Source organism: Microcaecilia unicolor, chromosome 11 (genome assembly GCF_901765095.1).
Source record: "Microcaecilia unicolor chromosome 11, aMicUni1.1, whole genome shotgun sequence".
NCBI lineage: Eukaryota > Metazoa > Chordata > Amphibia > Gymnophiona > Siphonopidae > Microcaecilia > Microcaecilia unicolor.
Window position 1 is genome coordinate 107,992,144 of NC_044041.1, and position 18,669 is coordinate 108,010,812.

The 18,669-nt window shown below is 43.3% G+C and overlaps 1 protein-coding gene across 1 annotated transcript in view; it reads left to right on the top strand.

Moving 5' to 3' along the window:
• Positions 1-18,669, top strand: part of RANBP3 (RAN binding protein 3) — a 316,713-nt gene that overhangs the window by 79,529 nt on the left and 218,515 nt on the right. The window contains exons 6-8 of the mRNA XM_030219670.1: positions 93-158; positions 5,109-5,201; positions 12,543-12,655. Coding sequence (XP_030075530.1) covers positions 93-158; positions 5,109-5,201; positions 12,543-12,655 — 272 coding nt within the window. The remainder of the gene's footprint in view (positions 1-92; positions 159-5,108; positions 5,202-12,542; positions 12,656-18,669) is intronic.

Genomic DNA, 18,669 nt, shown 5'->3' on the forward strand with positions numbered 1-18,669 from the left:
TGTTAAAAAAGTATGCAAGTCTTGTGTACCATGTACAGTAAACTACTGCTTGTGTCTGTGGGATCTGTAGGCATTATTATTTCTGTTTCTAGAGGAAAAGAGCAGTGGATTCCGGCTCAAGCCTCCAACACTTATCCATGGTCAAGCGCCAAGTGCAGGTGAGTGTTTTGAAATAAGGGGGGAACAAAATCTTGTGTTTAATTCATAAAACAGTAGCATTATTGGAAACAGGATGCTGGGCTTGATGGTTCTTTGGTCTGTCCCAGTATGGTAATACTTATGTATTTAGATGGAAAAAAGGATGTTAGTAAGATGTGGCATGATTGTTTTTATCTCCTCTGCTTAGGTAAAATATTTTGGAAAAGTAAAAGCTCTATAATGTAGCCATTAATGATTTAGATGAATTTATATTTTATATGAAGTTTAAGCTGTTAGTTGCCTTCCACAGATTGAGCCCTGAAGAATATGTTGATGCAAGGAAATCAAAGTTACAAAAGGATTTGAGTTTCAGTAAACTTTAAGAAGCCTGCCACTTCAACCAATTTTTTGGCTCCTGAAGAATGTTTGGGGAGTATGGTGGTAGTCAAGGGTTTGTAGCAGTAGTATAAGGAGTGGGGAGCAGGAGAAGTGACTTTGCTTTATAAATTTTTATAGTGAATTGAATTCCCTGACTACTTGTGTGTGTTATTTGTTTGTATGTGTTAGGCTTTTGTAATGAGATTTGATGGTGCCACTGTTTGGGTTGAACCTATGAGGAGAGGTTAAGACGGCTAGGACTGTTTAACCTGGAGAAAAGGCGGCTGAGGGGTGATATGATAGAGGTCTACAAAATAATGAGTGGGGTAGAGCGGACAGATGTGAAGCGTTTGTTTACACTTTCTAACAATAATAGAACCAGGGGACACAAGATGAAATTTAGAATGTGGTAGGTTTAAAACAAATTGGAGAAAGTTTTTCTTTACTCCGTGCGTAGTTAGACTCTGGAACTCATTGCCGGAGAAGGTAGTGACGGCAACTGGCCTTGCTGAGTTTAAAGGGAGTCTGGACAGATTCCTGAAGGAAAAGTCCATTGATCATTATTACATGTTGGGTTTTTGCCAGGTTCTTGGGGCCTGGATTGGCCGCTGTCGGAGACAGAGTGCTGGGCTTGATGGACCTTTGGTCTTTTCCCAGCGTGGCAGTGTTTATGTACTTATGTATTTTTAACTGTATTTTGTACTTCACTTTGAGCACCCAGTCCAGAGACACATATTTTTAAATATAAATATGACAGAAACAAAAAAAGACAAAGATCTGCCACAGAAATAGCAAACCAAAAGAAAAAAAGCAGATCAAAAAAGACAAAAAACTGGAACAGGAGGGTAACAGAAGAAGTGGTTTATTACAAGTTACCCGACGTGACCACGTTTCGCCCTCAGGCTGCGTCAGGGGTACAAAAAACTACAAAATAAAAATACATAATGAATAAAACATAAACATCACATTATATATTTTATAATAAAACATATCTAAAACCACAATCAAATCATATAAGATAAAAAAAACAGATCAAATCTAAAAACATAATACAATAAAATGTAATATCAAATCAATATCAGTTAAAACATTCAGATTAAATATGCATGCAATAAAATAATTTTAATACAAGACATAAGATATCAACAAAAAATAATATCAACACAAAATATATATCAACAGAACTGCATAAGACAGATATGTGGAGATATACAACACTAAAATAACTGAATGACCGTACATACTAAATATCACCTACCTAGTAGGGGTAAAAAGCAAAGTGAACCCCTAAAAGTAGTCATACAACCACCTAAAAAATGCAAAATAAAATAAATAAAATAAAATCTCACAATGCTTAGCCTCAATCGCCGTCTCTTATGCACATTCAATGATCTAAAAATATTGAAATTAATATTCACTTAATATTTAGTATTTTTTTGTTAAAAAGTAAGAATCAGTGGGTTTCCATGTTCTAATAGATAGCAACTCAAATCAATAGAAATTAATAAAAATTAACTTTAGTGTAAACACTACCTAAAAACATCATACTGTTCTGTGACAATCACATATACCCTGATGATGATATCATTAAAAAGAAATTATTAAAAAGAACTACACAGTGACCATGAAAAAAAACTGATTCAGAAGCACTAATCAGGCAATGCAGCACTCATTACTGTTGTCACATCAGGGTATATGTGATTGTCACAGAACAGTATGATGTTTTTAGGTAGTGTTTACACTAAAGTTAATTTTTATTTCTATTGATTTGAGTTGCTATCTATTAGAACATGCTATCAATAGAAATCAAACAAAATGAAACATGGAAAAGAAAATAAGATACCTTTTTTACTGGACATAATACATTTCTTGATTAGCTTTCGAAGGTTGCCCTTCTTCGTCAGATCGGAAATAAGCAAATGTGGTAGCAGATAGTATATATAAGAGAAACATCAAAGCATTACTTTGACAGTCTGACAGAGTGGGAGGGTGGGGGTATGCAAAGGGACATCAAAGCATTTCATTGATATTCTAATAGGATGGGTGTGGGTAGGTGAGAGGAGGGTGATAGAGAAATAAACAGAGAAATACAACTTTATGGTCTATAATGTTTTATATTAGAACATGGAAACCCACTGATTCTTACTTTTTAACAAAAAATTACTAAATATTAAGTGAATATTAATTTCAATATTTTTAGATTATTGAATGTGCTTAAGAGACGGCGATTGAGGCTAAGCATTGTGAGATTTTATTTTGCATTTTTTAGGTGGTTGTATGACTACTTTTAGGGGTTCACTTTGCTTTTTACCCCTACTAGGTAGGTGATATTTAGTATGTACGGTCATTCAGTTATTTTAGTATTGTATATCTCCACGTATCTGTCTTATGCAGTTCTGTTGCTATATATTTTGTGTTGATATTATTTTTTGTTGATATCTTATGTCTCGTATTAAAATTATTATTTTATTGCATGCATATTTAATCTGAATGTTTTAACTGATATTGATTTGATATTACATTTTATTGTATTATGTTTTTAGATTTGATCTGTTTTTTTTATCTTGTATGATTTGATTGTGGTTTTAGATATGTTTTATTATAAAACTAGTAAAAAAAGGCCCGTTTATGGCACAAATGAAACGGGTGCTAGCAAGGTTTTCTGCGGAGTGTGTATGTTTGAGAGAGTGACTATGTGAGAGAGAGAGAGAGTGAATGTGCAAGTGTGTGTGTGTGACAGAGTGAGAGTGCGTATGTGAGACAGTGAGTGTCCTCCCCTCTCCCCCCTCTCATGTCTCAGGACCCCCCCCCTGTGGTCTGAGGACCCCCCTTCCCCCCCTCTCTGTGGTCGTAGGGACCCCCCCCCCCAGGTCTCAGGACCCGCAAGACACATGTTGTGTGTGTGAGATACATAGTGTGTGTGTGTGTGTGTGTGTGTGTGTGTGTGTGTGAGACAGTGTGTGGGCACTCCCTTGCACATCAATTCCCCCTTTCCCCATCATGTTCCTCAACCTCAGTGCATCATCCTTTTCCTTGTAGCTTCCCATCCTGTCTTCCATTATCTCATTACCTGATCACCCTTTTCACCCAATGTCCAAGTCTCCATCTCCATCTTCCCAATCAATCACTGCTGTTCCCCCAATCTGCTTTTCCATTCTTTCCTTTGTCTGTCCCCATCCCAGGCTCCAGAGACAGTGTGTGTGAATTTTCTTTTTGTGGGTTATCTTTTTTTGCCGCTGCTGTTCAGAAGCGGCTACTGGTCTTCTTTTTTTCCGCTGCCGTGTCTCCGCTACTGTTCAGCTGTCCAAGAGCAACATTGATTGGTCCGTCGTGCGTCTTACGTTTTGTTCCGTCGCCAAGCAACGTTTCGGCGATGGTGGTAGTTCCTTATTTCTTGCAGGTCGTTCTCATGGGTCCGTGATGCGTTTGACGTCAGGTTTAGTCAAGTGATGTGACTTGCTGAGTGTCAGTGCTCCGCCCTCGACGTCATCACGTTGTGATGCGAGGGCGGGGCAGACACTCATGGAGAAAAAGCGACCTACACAACTACAAATTTAGAACGTTTGGAGACTTGAGGCTTCATTAGAGCGTTGGAGGTGCGTTTTATATATAGAGAGATATACAATGTGATGTCTATGTTTTATTCATTATGTATTATTTTGTAGTTTTTTGTCACCTGACGCAGCCTGAGGGCAAAACATGACCACGTCGGGTAACTTGTAATAAACCACTTCTTCTGTTACCCTCCTGTTCCATTTTTTTTTGTCTTTTTTGATCTGCTTTTTTTCTTTTGGTTTAATATAAATATGACTACAGATACTAAGTGCAGTAGCTTCTATATAGTAAAATGATAAATGACAGCAGATCAAGACCAATTTGCCCATCCAGTGTGCTTGTTCTGTCTGCGCTGTTAAGTATGTATTATAATACTTTGACAGCTAGTAGAATGTTATGCATTTGTGTTCTCTTTGGTTCCCTGCCCTCCTGAACAGATGAGCACGCAAGGTCCCCTACTTAATTCAGCACCCATTTCCTTTCTCTACTCCTCTCTCATTTTTACATTTGAGTTTTGGAATAAACAGCTAGTGATGGTGAAATTATTGGCCAAAGATTTAATGATTAGTTCCTTTGACGTTTAATGGATGATAACCTGTCTTTCCACCTAACTGTAGGTGCTGACCCAGTTGCTTTCAGAGGAGTTATAACCTGTTGGCCTGTGGTGTTTCTGTCTCATGCTTACTTATGTGCACTTTTTTAAATCAACTTTTAGTACTATGATTAAGCATCACCAATTTGCCAGCATCAGTCTTGTAGGTTTCTGAGAAATTGCAGCTTGCTAGTTTCAACCTGGCTACCCCATGCATTAAAAATGATTCCTGTTCGACAAAGCTATCATTTTATAGTTCAGGTGCTAAAATAGGCAGCCTTATTCCCATTAGGGGACTGTTTTATGAAGGCCTGTAACTTATTTATTTAAATATGTATAAATAAATGACAGGACTTCAGAAAACAATCTCCTACTGGGAATAAAATTGGTTAGCTATAGGAATTCTGAAAGCAAATAAAATTCTCTTGAACATATGTATTGTTAGGTCTTCCCTGCCAGAAACCAAAAGAACAGCAACGGAGTGTGCTGCGTCCTGCAGTGTTACAAGCACCACAGCCAAAGGCTTTCTCACAGCCAGGTAAGCATCATGTACTTCTGCAGTATTGCCTTTTTCCTTCTGCCATATCAATAGAGGGCAATAATGGGAGGAGAAATGGGGTTGCTGTAGATTGTGCTGCAGGGAGAAAAATGGAGCAAATCTGCACTGAACTTGCCTGATCATGAGTTTCATACTTTCTTTGAGGACAAGCAGGACAGCATATACTCATATGTTGGTGACATCACTGACTGATCCCTGATGCAAAGATGATCCCCAGTGTTATTTTACTATAGAAGCTTTTGGTAGCTCCACAGCACACCTGGCGTGCTTGCATGTTATTCTTTCCATGGAGTGCAGCGGACTCAGTCTGTTTTTCTCTCCTCAGTTTGCACAGTTTTGATTTCTGTTTCCTCAGTTGGCCTTCTCTTCCTTTTTTGGACTGATTTTGTCTTGCGTGGAACCAGGCAGTGCCCCCCCATCCCCTCCCTCATAGTTTCTTCAGCCCTTTCTAAGTTTATTTTTCCACAGCTGCTTAGGCCCCCTTAGACCTCGAGCACTTCAACCAGGGGAAAAATTCTATTTTTCTTCACTATAGCAACATTTGATTTTGCTGCAGCTATTTTTCCCAACGTCAGAAAAAAATCTTAGTGTTTTCGAGAAGTGTCCCAGATGTAACAAGACCTTGTCTCTCATGGACAGTCATTCATAGTGCCCGACCATAATCCTCCTCCTTGTAAGCTGTGTTCACAGCTTTCACCAAGAAGCATTGAGTCGAGAACAGCAGAAATATTTTTAGCACAAACAAATCTAGTCCTTTGATATTGGCATCAAAGACATTGGCCGCTATGGTTCTTGGAGCTGCATCGGATGCTAAGGATGTATTAGCATCAAGGAGGTTGTCCTTTACTTCGACATTGAGTGTCAGTAGCACTCAACAGCATTAGGCATCCTCTGATCCCGCTCCAAGGACACATAAGGGTTCGACATTGTCTTCAATCAGTGCCAAGGGGCACCGATACCTTGATGTGGGGCAGAGGCCAAGAAGCATTGGCATCAATTCTCTTTAAAGCATAGCACTGGGAGTACTGGGGCATCAATGTCATTGATACCCAAAAAGCATTCATGCCAAGAGGGTAGCTCCCCCTCCAAGTTCTTGGAGCAGACACACCAGCCTCAGTTTTGGCCCAGATTCCTGCAGGAAATGTGACTGTGTCAGCTTTAGCATAGCCTTTACAAATGGCAGACCTCAAGGGGTAGATCTATGCCATACTCCAAGAGGAGATGGAGTGCCTTCTTGCCTGACATGATGCCAAGGCATCAAGGGCATTGGTGTTGGATCAGATGGAGCTTAAGCCGATCCTGGAGGCATCAGTGTTGATGCATCAGAGGGTGTTGAGTTTACAGACGGTGTCGTTTTCTAGTCCTTCGGGAAGGAAGCTTTCTTGGAGCACAGGAGGACACCCATTCCTTGGCACTCCTGGCCAGTGCATGGCGAGCAGCCTAGTGGACTAAGGCAGGTACAGACTTAGGAACCCCAACATATGAGTAAACTTCAAGTCTGAATGAAATCCAGAGGTTCTTTCAGTGGAAGGATTCCTTGGTGTCCCCTCAAACCCCTCCCCATTGCAAGATGGCAAAGTCTATCTCATTTGGTTGAGGATGAGCCCATGGCTGAGATGTTGGACATATTTGACTTGTCTGTGTCTCTTCCCCCTCCCAAAGGAAGCTGTGACAGTTTCTGTGCACAGAATCCGTCAGGCTATACAGATGAAGCAATGGGAGATCCTCCCTCTCTGTACAGCTCATTCATAAGATGGCAGACGCTATACATATAGTCCAGAAGGCTCCCATATTTGACAAGCTCCAGCATCTGCATCATTCCATCAACGTTAAATCTGCTCTCAAAAGGGCCAAAAGTTTCAAAACTCACTCCTTGGTGTACCTGAGGAGGGAGACTTGGATTTTGGTGTCTTTTGGAAGGAAAGCATTTCAGAATGCTATGCTTCTCTCTTGCATACATTTTTACCTACTCTTCATGAGCATGCATTTGTGGAACTTAGTGTGCAGTGTGGTGGAATTTGGAGATACTCTACCACCTGAGAAGGCTGCAGAGCTCTGCCAGCTAGTAACCAAGCAGCAGAAGAATAGAAAGTACAAGGCTCAGGCAACTTTATTATGCTTTCAGTGTGGCATTTAGGGCCTCCACCAAGGGTTTTAGGATGCTCAGGTCCACCTGGCTGCATGCCTCAGACCTATAACTGGAAGTTAAGGAGAAGCTGGCAATGTCGCATGCTGGGGAGACGGTCTTTTTTGGTGACAAGGTGGAAGAGGTTGGAGGTTTCATCAAGAAGAGAACTGATACCATTAAGTCACTGTTGTGGCCCACTCTTAGTGTGGCTTTCTTTTCTAGGACAATAGAGTCCAGCTTGCGGATGTTCCTTGCTGGGGGGATAATATTTTTGGTGAGAAAATCGAGCAGGTGGTCGAGCAACTCCACCAGTGGGAAATCGCCCTTGATAAACTCTCCCACCGGGTGCCTTCAGCATCTACCTCATCAGGTAGACGTTTTTTCAGGGGAAGGAGGAATGCTCCCTATGCTTACAATAAGCGTAGGTACAATCCACCTTCTCGACAGCCTTCTCAGGGTCAGCCCAGCGCGCTCGTTCGCGTCAACAGCGTGCGCCTAGACAGGCTCCTGCAGCTCCCCAGCAAAAGCCAGGGACGGGCTTTTGACTGGCTCCAGTTGAGCGTAGCCGCTATAAAAGTATCTGTGCCGGATGATCTGCCGGTTGGAGGGAGGCTAAAATTTATTCACCAAAGGTGGCCTCTCATAACCTCCAATCGGTGGGTGGGTTCTACAAATAGTCCGGCTAGGATACTCCCTCAATTTGATCTCCAAACCTCCAAATTGCCCACTGGGAGCTCAGTCCTTCAGCTTCCAGCACAGGAAGGTACTTGCAGAGGAACTCTCCGCCCTTCTCAGCGCCAGTGTGGTCGAGCCTGTTCCACACGGGCAAGAAGGGCTGGGTTTCTATTCCAGGTACTTCCTTGTGCAAAAGAAAACAGGGGGGATGTGTCCCATCCTAGACCTAAGGGCCCTGAACAAGTACCTGGTCCGAGAAGAGTTCAGGATGGTTTCCCTGGGCACCCTTCTTCCCATGATTCAGAAAAACGATTGGCTATGCTCTCTGGACTTAAAGGATGCTTATACACACATCCCGATACTTCCAGCTCACAGAAAGTATCTTTGATTTCGTCTGGGAACACAGCACTTCCAGTATTGTGTGCTACCCTTTGGTCTCGCCATGGCCCGCCTTCACATGAGATCTGCTTAATGGACCCTAGCTTCCCAGTGGTATCAAACTGCAGGGAATCTAGAGGATGCGATCCATTGGTCCACTGAATTTCACAATTCCTTTCGGTGGTGGACAATTCAATCCAATTTGACCTTGGGACTTCCCTTCCAAATTCCTCAGCCTCTAAAAGTGCTGACAAAAAATGCATCTCTCCGAGGGTGGGGAGTGCATGTAGATGGGCTCCACACTCAGAGCTAGGTCCCTCCAGGAATCAGGTCTTCAGATCAATCTCCTGGAGTTGGGAGCGGTCTGGAACGCTCTAAAGGCTTTCAGAGATCGGCTGTCCAATCAAATTATTCAAATTCAGACAGACAATCAGGTTGCCATGTACTACATCAACAAGCAGGGGGGCACCGGATCTCGCCCCCTGTGTCAGGAAGCCGTCCAGATGTGGCTTTGGGCTCGCCATTTTGGAATGTATTTCCAAGCGTACCTGGCAGGTGTAAACAACAGTCTGGCCGACAGGTTGAGCAGGATCATGCAACCTCACAAGTGGTCGCTCAACTCGCGCATAGTGCGCAAGATCTTCAAAGAGTGGGGCACCCCCTTGGTGGATCTTTTCGCCACTCAGATCAATCACAAGGTTGCTCAGTTCTGTCCCAGACTTCAGGCCCACGACAGACTGGCGTCAGATGATTTTCTCCTTCATTGGGGGAACGGCCTTCTGTATGCATATCCTCCCAAACCTCTGGTGGGGAAGACTTTGCTGAAGTCCCAAGGTCAAATTGGATCGAATTGTCCACCACCGAAGGGAATTGTAAAATTTGGTGGACAGCTGGATCGCATCCTCTAGATTCCCTGCAGCTTGATACCACTGGTCTTTCTGAGGGTGTCTCCCGAGTCTTGCTTGCTTCCAGAATAGATTCCATGAAGGGGTGTTACTCTTTCAAATGGAGGAGGTGTGTCGTCTAGTGTGACAGCAAGGCCCTAGATCCTCGCTCTTGTCCTACACACACCCTGCTTGAATACCTTCTACACTTATTTATTTATTTATTTACTGCATTTGTATCCCACATTTTCCCACCTTTTCAGAGTCTGGTCTCAAGACCAACTCCGTAAGAGTTCACCTTAGTGCGATTAATGCTTTTCATTATCGTGTAGAGGGTATGCCTATCTCTGGACAGCCTTTAGTTGTTCGATTCGTGAGAGGTTTGCTTTTGACAAACCTCCACCAGTGTCATGGGATCTCAACGTCATTCTCACCCAGCTGATGAAGCCTCCTTTTGAGCCACTGAATTCCTGCCATCTGAAGTATTTGACCTGGAAGGTCATTTTCTTGGTGGCTGTTACTTCAGCTCGTAGAGTCAATGAGCTTCAAGCCTTGGTAGTGCATGCTCCTTATCTCAAGTTTCATCACAACAATTGGCCACCTTTAAATCTAGACTGAAAACCCACCTCTTTGACATTGCTTTTGACTCGTAACCACTTGTAACCACTCGCCTCCACCTACCCCCTCCTCTCTTCCTTCCCGTTCACATTAATTGATTTGATTTGCTTACTTTATTTATTTTTTTGTCTATTAGATTGTAAGCTCTTTGAGCAGGGACTGTCTTTCTTCTATGTTTGTACAGCGCTGCGTATGCCTTGTAGCGCTATAGAAATGCTAAATAGTAGTAGTAGTAGTAGTAGTAGTCCTCTGTACTCACCCTAAGTTACATAAGTAATGCCACACTGGGAAAAGACCAAGGGTCCATCGAGCCCAGCATCCTGTCCACGACAGCGGCCAATCCAGGCCAAGGGTACCTGGCAAGCTTCCCAAACATACAAACATTCCTGTTATTCCTGGAATTGTGGATTTTTCTTAAGTCCATTTAGTAGTGGTTTATGGACTTGTCCTTTAGGAAACCATCTAACCCCTTTTTAAACTCTGCTAAGCTAACCACCTTCACCACGTTCCTGCTGAAAGTGGTGTCGGAGTTCCATCTGAACCAGTCAATTGTCTTACCAACGTTTTTTCCCTGTCCTCATACCCACCCTGCTGAACGTCATTTGCATACATTGGATTGCAAGAGAGGATTGGCCTTCTATGTGGAGTGGACAAGCCCCTTCAGACAGTCTGCCCAAATGTTTGTTTCTTTTGATCCCAACAGAAGGGGAGTCGCTGTTGGGAAACGCACCATTTCCAATTGGCTAGCAGATTGAATTTCCTTCACTTATGCCCAAGCTGGGCTGACTCTTGAGGGTCATGTCACGGCTCACAGTGTTAGAGCCATGGTAGCGTCGATGGCTCACTTGAAGTCAGCCACTATAGAAGAGATTTGCAAGGCTGCAACGTGGTCATCAGTCCACACATTCACGTCTCATTACTGCCTTCAGCAGGATACTTGACGCGACAGTCGGTTTGGGCAGTCGGTGCTGCAGAATCTGTTTGGGATTTAGAATCCACTCCACCCTCCTAGGCCCATTTTTGTTCTGTTCCAGGCTGCACTCTCAGATGTTTCTTTGTAGCCCGACAGATCTTTAGAGAGTGAGGCACCACCTTGATAGATCTTCACCACTCACTTGGACAGCAAGACCCCTCTACTGTTTGACTATCCTTGGAAGTCTTTCTCCTCGATTGAGAGAAGGTACTTCTGTATGTATATCCTCCAGTGCCTCTCATAGCAAAAAACTCTACTGAAACTCAAACAAGACTGGGGAACCATTATTCTCATTGCCTCTTACTGGCCAGGGTATGTCTGATTCACTCTATTTCTGAAGTTAACCTCCAGAGACCCATGACACCTAAGGAGGTCTCAGAATTCCACCTTAACCAGTCAGTTGTTCTACCAACATTTTCCCAAAACCTCATGCCCATCCTGGTGAAAATGCACTGCACACTTAGGACTGCAAGAGAGCCTTGTCCTTTTGAGTGGACTAAAGCCCAAAGACAGTCCACCCTACTTTTTTGTTTCTTTTAACACCAACAGGATGCATGCAAATCTCCAGGGGGTACTCCAGGACGGGCTTGGAAGCACTGCTTTAGAGGATCATGTCATGGCTCACATTGTTAGAGCTATGGCTGCATCAGTAGCCTGAGATTTGCCTCCACAGAGGAGATTTGCAAAGCTGCGATGTGGTCATCTGATCAGGCAGTTCTTCAGCATTTATTTTGGGCCTAGAATCCATCTCCCCCACCTCCCCCCCCCAGGCCCATTTTGCTTTTGTTCTAGGTTGTTTCCGAAACTCAGTTTTTCAGCCTTGTTGCCAGCCACATTCTCCCACCCCCCCCGCCCCCTTTTTTTTCCATACAGTCTAACTAGGGATTCTCGTATATGAGTATATGCTGTCCTGCTTGTCCTCAGAGAAGGCAGTTATTCACCTGTAGCAGGTTTCTCTGAAGACAGCAGTACACAAAGTGGCTCATTTTCAAAGCACTTAGCTGTACAAAGTTCCATAGGTTACTATGTAACTTTGTAAGTCTACGTGCTTTGAAAACACCCTCAAATTCTCCCATATCTACCTACCTTCTCTGAGTTATGTTCTATCAGCTATTTCCTTAGGCTGCCCTGATCCCATGTGAGCCTGGCGGGCAGGAATGCACGCTGATGCACGGTTGACACTACCAAAAGCTTTAGAAGTTAACTCTGGAGAGCATTTCAGCATTGGGGCTCCATTGTTCATGTGTGAGAATGTGTCCTGCTGTTCTCGGAGAATATGTTCTACAGGTGAATAATTTTATCTCCTTGGGGGCTCTCCAGTGCAGGAAGTATGAAAGGCTTGAGTAAATTATTGTGCTTCAGGGAAGTTCAGTGAAGACAATGCTTAGTGCAGAATCCCAGTTGTTACCTTGTCAGCCCATAGGAATTAAACGATGCTCACCCCTGAAGTTGGGAGTACTGGTCATGAGGCAGAAATTGGAACTGTGGGTTTGATCTTACAGGCTTTTATTTTGTATATTGGCTTTTCTGGTTCTGTTGTAATATTAGGGCTCTTAAGTGGTTACTTCTAAGATGACACCAGATTTTAGATAAAAATGATATTACAAGATAATGGCAAATTTGGTGCAGTATCCATAACCATTCTTTACTCTTTCTCATCACAGTTCTGAACAGTGGAACCAATGGTGTGAATGCATTTCCTGATTGCTCTGCAGTTGTTGCATCTGAACTGTTAAATAATGCAGTACTGAAAAGTACCTCTGATTCTGAGAACAAGGTGAGTCTATCATGTTGCTGATTTTAGGTATACCTCACCCTTCATGACAAGGAGAAGAATCAGAAGTAGGGATGTTTGTGACCAAAGGTTTTAGGTTTGTTTGGAATTCTTGGGAAAATGTTTATCTTTTTTCAGGTGTGTGGTTCAGTTATAATAATAAAAATATAATCTACATTACAACATAATGCTTGCAAAATTGATTGTATGCACATTAATTCATGGGTCAGTTGCATTGAATCAATTTTGTGCTTATGAAATGTAAGGCACGATGGTAAACCAGTGCATACTAATGTATGCACGCCCCTAATTAGAAGCCTTTATTTAGTACACAGGGTGAGAATAGATGTGCAAGAGTCAGGGACTTGATCCCCTCTTTTATGTGCTATAGTGTCTCCCCCTCACCTGTTCTTCTAATGATATATCCTTATTGGATAGAATGATTAGAGATTTGGGTTTTACTCTTTATAGTTACATAGATGATTCTGAAATGTTCTTGTCTCTCTCTAATACTTAGAAACCACTTTTACAAGATGGAACGATGAGATTAATGATTGGTCATCAGCCAATAGGTTAAAGCTGAACCCTGGAAAACAGAATTGCTATGGATGGGAAGGTCAACCATTCCTCCCATATATATTCTCCCTCCCTAAGCAGATAAGTTTGATTCTGCTATTTCTTTGGAGGAGCCAGTTTCTTTGGTGGTGCATAAGTTATTCTGTGTGTTAGGGAGGGAGAAGCTGATTGACACAGACCAGAAGAGAGATCGCAGATAGATAGGATCTGTTGATCTTAGGGTGGTGAATCAGTCAAGTTGGTGGCCACAATCAGAAGGGTTCTGGGCATAGAGAGGTATATCAGCATAAAGAAGGTGGTGATAATGCACCTGAACAGGTCGTGTGGGTAAGGCCTGACTTTGGAATACTGTACTTAGTTTTTGAGACCATATGTGAAGGAGGATATAAAGAGGCTAGATGTAGTCCAGAGAAAAGCAACCAAAATAATGTGGGATTTACTTTGCTTCTTTTTTAGCTTTGGTTTTGTATTTCCTTTTTATAAAATTGAAATAAGAAAGTAAAAAAAAATATATATATACATTTCGAGATGAGACTTGAAATAAATATATTCTACAATATATTCTGTCCGATATTTAGTCTGTAGCAGTATGCGACGTCAAAGCTGCTCACAGCCACGAGCCAAACTGACCCCACGTATTCATTGCTGGGGCATGCTTGGCTCCCGGCGTTGAAAATCCAGGTATCAGCGGTCCCCTGGAAGTTAACCGGGCACTGGTCGGTATTCAGACCAGTTCCCAGTTAACTTAAGCATGAAGCTACGATAGCCTTTTTGCTGTTCTAACTTTATATGGTTACTTAACCGGTTAATGGACTAAAAATCTCCACTATCTGGCTAAGGATGCTCCGCCCCTGGCCCGCCCTAACCTAACCAGTTAGGAGATAGTTGGTGTGACAAAATGCCTAGCACCCACCTGGGGCTTACCCTGCGGCCACCTGGAGGGTCTGTCCCCAGCACAGCTCAGGTCTGCTTGCACCTGCTGCTTGTGCTCTACACTAGCACCCTCCACCCCACTGACTGAGTCTCACTTCCGCCGGGCAAGTCTCCCACTTTTAGGTTATTCCCCAGTGATTTCTAGGTTACTGGGACCACACACCAGGGGGATCCACGGTTCCTAGAAAGCCCTCACAGACCAAAAACACAAACCACTTGGATTCTTAGTCCAGGACATCAGAGCCAATAACTAATAATAGTTTTATTGTTGCAAGATTTGAACAGTGATCTGTATAAAACAGATGGAAAATTAACAGGTATTAAGAGGTAAAACAAAACAGGAATTAATATTAAGACTAAAAAGTTACCTCACAGCTTAGGTGGGAAAAAGAAAAACTGTCTCTTCTGATACAGCTTTAAAAAAAAAAAAAAAAAAGACGACAATCGGCATCTGCTGATCAATTAGGAGAAATACATATCAGTAAAATAATTAGGGGAAATAAATGTCATCAGTAAAATAATACAGTTCATAGGCTTAGAAACCATTGTTTCATCACACCTCCCCTAAGAGAGATCCCAGACTGCACCCTTTTTAGTCCGCTGGTCGGGTCTCGACAGTCCAGTGTCAGGGCGGTTCTGGCTCTTCCTTCCTGGAGAGTCCATCAGCATTTCCATGTTCACTACCCTTCCGATGCTGTATGGTGAAGTTGTACATCTTCAGGGACAGGCTCCACCGGAGTAACTTCCCATTCTCTCCTGAGACTCTTTTAGGCCAGACCAGTGTATTGAGATCTGTGATGACAGTAAAGTCTCGCCCATACAGATATGGTTGCAATTTCTTAGTGCCTACACTAAGGCCAGACATTCTTTGTCAATTGTGGCATATTCTCTCTTTCAAGAAGTTTGCAACTCAGGTACACAATGGGGGTGTCCCTCCCCTCTGCTGACTGAGTACAGCTCCAATGCCATATGTTGAGGCATCAGTCTGTACCACAAATCTTTGATGGTAATCCGTTGCAGTCAGCACTGGATCGGTAACTAATGCAGTCTGTAATGCTTTGAAGGCCGCTTCACACACTGGTGACCAAGCAATGATTCAGGGAAGTCTCTTTTTAGTTAGGTCAGTCAGAGGCTTGGCTATGGTGCTATAGTGAGGCACAAACGCTGTTCCAAGGAAGGCCAGTACTTGCTTTTTAGTTTGGGGAGTGGGCCAACTCTGGATAGCTTACACCTTAGCTGGCTCAGACTTTAGTTGTCCACCTTCCACTCTGTGCCCTAAATATTACACTTCTGCCATCCCCATCTGACATTTGCTAGGCTAGATAGTCAGGTGAGCTTCCCTGACCAGTCCAATACTCCACTTGAATGGACCAGGTGGTCATCCCAAGTCTGACTGTGCACAGCAATGTCATCAAGATAAGCCCTAGCGTGCTCCTGGAGTCCATCTAATCTGATTCACCAAGCACTGGAATGTAACGGAGGCATTTTTCATTCCAAATGGCATTGTAGTAAATTCATAAAGGACAAATGGAGTAATAAATGGCTATCGTTTCTGGACAACAGCTGTTAGGGGGATCTGCCAGTAACCTCGACTAAGGTCCATTGTGGTCAGGTACTGGGCCCCAATAAATGATCTAGCAACTCGTCCATCTAGGGCATTGGATAGGTGTTGGATACAGTGCATTCATTCACCCTCCTCTAATCCACACAGAAGCGGGTTGTGCCACCTTTCTTAGGGACAAGAACTTCAGGAGAAGCCCAAGGATTATGAGACGACTTTATTACACCTAGGGCTAGCATCTCATCAGTCTCCTACTTCATATTCTTTTCCACCTCAGCAGATATTCAACTCACACTCTGCTTCAGTGGTTTATGGGCACCAGTGTCTACATTATGATTAGCCAAATGAATAATTCCTGGTTTAGTTGAAAACACATCAGCATGCTTTTGCAATACTTTTTCTGGGTAGGGGTTAATTGCTTTTCCACTACAACTTGTTAGACAGATCCCTCTGGTAATGTGTCTGCTAAGAGGTCAGGTATGGGCTCATAATCCTTACACTGTTCTGGTGGGCTACACACAGCTAGCACCATTGCTGTGCGATTGGCATAGACTTTCAACATATTTACATGAAAGGTATGCTGCTTTCTGTCTTGAGAGTCCATAGATATAACATAGTTTGTATCATTCAGGCACTGTATGACCGTGTAAGGTCCCGCCCATTTAGCCTGACATTTATTGTGACGTACTGGGACTAAAATAAGTTCCTGCTGGCCCTAATAAAATTCTCTATTTCAGGCCTTACAATCATACCAAGCCTTTTGCTTAGTCTTGGCTTGCCTGTAAGTTATCTCTGACAAAGCCCACAAGATCTTCTAATTTCTGGCGCATATTGACTACATATTAAATTACAGGGGTGTCAGAGGTGTTAACTTCCCCTCCCAATATTCTCTTATTAGGTCAAGGGGCCTTCTCTCCCTCTGGCCATAAAGCAGCTCAAATGGGGTGAACCCAGTGGACTCCTGAGGTACTTCTCTGTATGCAAACAGTAGGTTGGGTAAGTGTTTTTCCCAGTCCTGGTCTCCTGTCTCCATGAAAGTCTTTAACATATGCTTTAATGTCCCATTAAATCTCTCCCCCAACCCGTTTCAGTGTGGTATGTGGTAGTACGTACAGATTTCACTCCACAGTATGCCCACAGATTGGATCAGCTCAGACATAAACTGTCTCTCTTGAACTGAGAGTATTTCTCATGGATATCCTACCCAGGAAAATATTTCTAGCAGGACAATGGCAATTTTCTCTGATTCTGTGGAGGATAAGGCTACTGCTTCTGGATATCTGGTAGCAAAGTCCATTACTGTCAGTATATACCTTTTCCCAGTCCGGCTAGGGACAGCTAAAGACCCCACTTTACTCCTCTCAAATGGCTCACTGATAATGGGTAAGGTTTCAGGGGTGCTCAGGGGTGATCTTGGGGCTTACCCACTCACTGGCAAGCGTAACAGGTTCGACAGTAGTCAGCTCGAGATACTCCCAGCCAATAGAAATTCTGTGTCAATCTAGTGTGTGTGCGGGTCTCCCCCTGATGTCTTGCTAGTGGAATAGTGGAATATCATTTGCAGTCTGTAGGAGGAGTTCTCTGTATGCCTGTATTAGCTGCTTGCCTGCTGTCCAGGGCTAATTAGGATCAACAGGATTAGTTTGTACTGCAAACCCTCTTTCCATAGGATGCAATCTTTACAAGTCTCATTAGTTGGCTGATCAGCCCTCTACCTCGAGGCTTCCAGGTGAGGGTCAGAGTGTTATACTTCCTGAAAAGCATGTCTCTGTCCTATACTAACAATACTAAGATTTGTAACAGAGTGGACACCGGGGAGGGAGTGGAAAACATGAAAAAGGATCTGCAGAAACTAGAAGAATGGTCTAAGGTTTGGCAATTAAAATTCAATGTGAAGAAATGCAAAGTGATGCACTTAGGGAGTAGAAATCCACGGGAGAAGTATGTGTTAGGCGGGGAGAGTCTGATAGTTACGGATGGGGAGAGGGATCTTGGGGTGATAGTATCTGAGGATCTGAAGGCGACGAAACAGTGTGACAAGGCGGTGGCCGTAGCCAGAAGGTTGCTAGGCTGTATAGAGAGAGGTGTGACCAGTAGAAGAAAAGATGCCCCTGTATAAGTCGTTGGTAAGGCCCCACCTGGAGTATTGTGTTCAGTTCTGGAGGCCGTACCTTGCTAAGGATGTAAAAAAAAAAATGGAAGCGGTGCAAAGAAAAGCTACGAGAATGGTATGGGATTTGCGTTACAAGACGTATGAGGAGAGACTTGCTGACCTGAACATGTATATCCTGGAGGAAAGGAGAAACAGGGGTGATATGATACAGACGTTCAAATATTTGAAAGGTATTAATCCGCAAACGAACCTTTTCCGGAGATGGGAGGGCGGTAGAACGAGAGGACATGAAATGAGAGTGAAGGGGGGCAGACTCAAGAAAAATGTCAGGAAGTATTTTTTCATGGAGAGAGTGGTAGATATTTGGAATGCCCTCCCGCGGGAGGTGGTGGAGATGAAAACGGTAGCAGAATTCAAGCTTGCGTGGGATAAACATAAAGGAATCCTGTGCAGAAGGAATGGATCCTCAGAAGCTTAGCCGAGATTGGGAGGCGGGGCTGGTGTTTGAGTGGTGGGGCTAGTTCTGGGCAAGACTTCTACGGTCTGTGTCCTGAAAATGGCAGATACAAATCAAGGTAAGGTATACACAAGAAGTAGCACATATGAGTTTATCTTGTTGGGCAGACTAGATGGACCGTGCAGGTCTTTTTCTGCCGTCATCTACTATGTTACTATGTTACTATATCAATATCCATAACAGGAGGGGTCTCTGCTGGCCACTCTGACAAATCAGGGTCAACACTCTGATCAGTAGGTGTGCCAGATAAGTCAGGCTGTCCCATACTCATGGCCTCGGTCATGCTGCAACTGCATGAGCCTCATTTGTAGGACTGG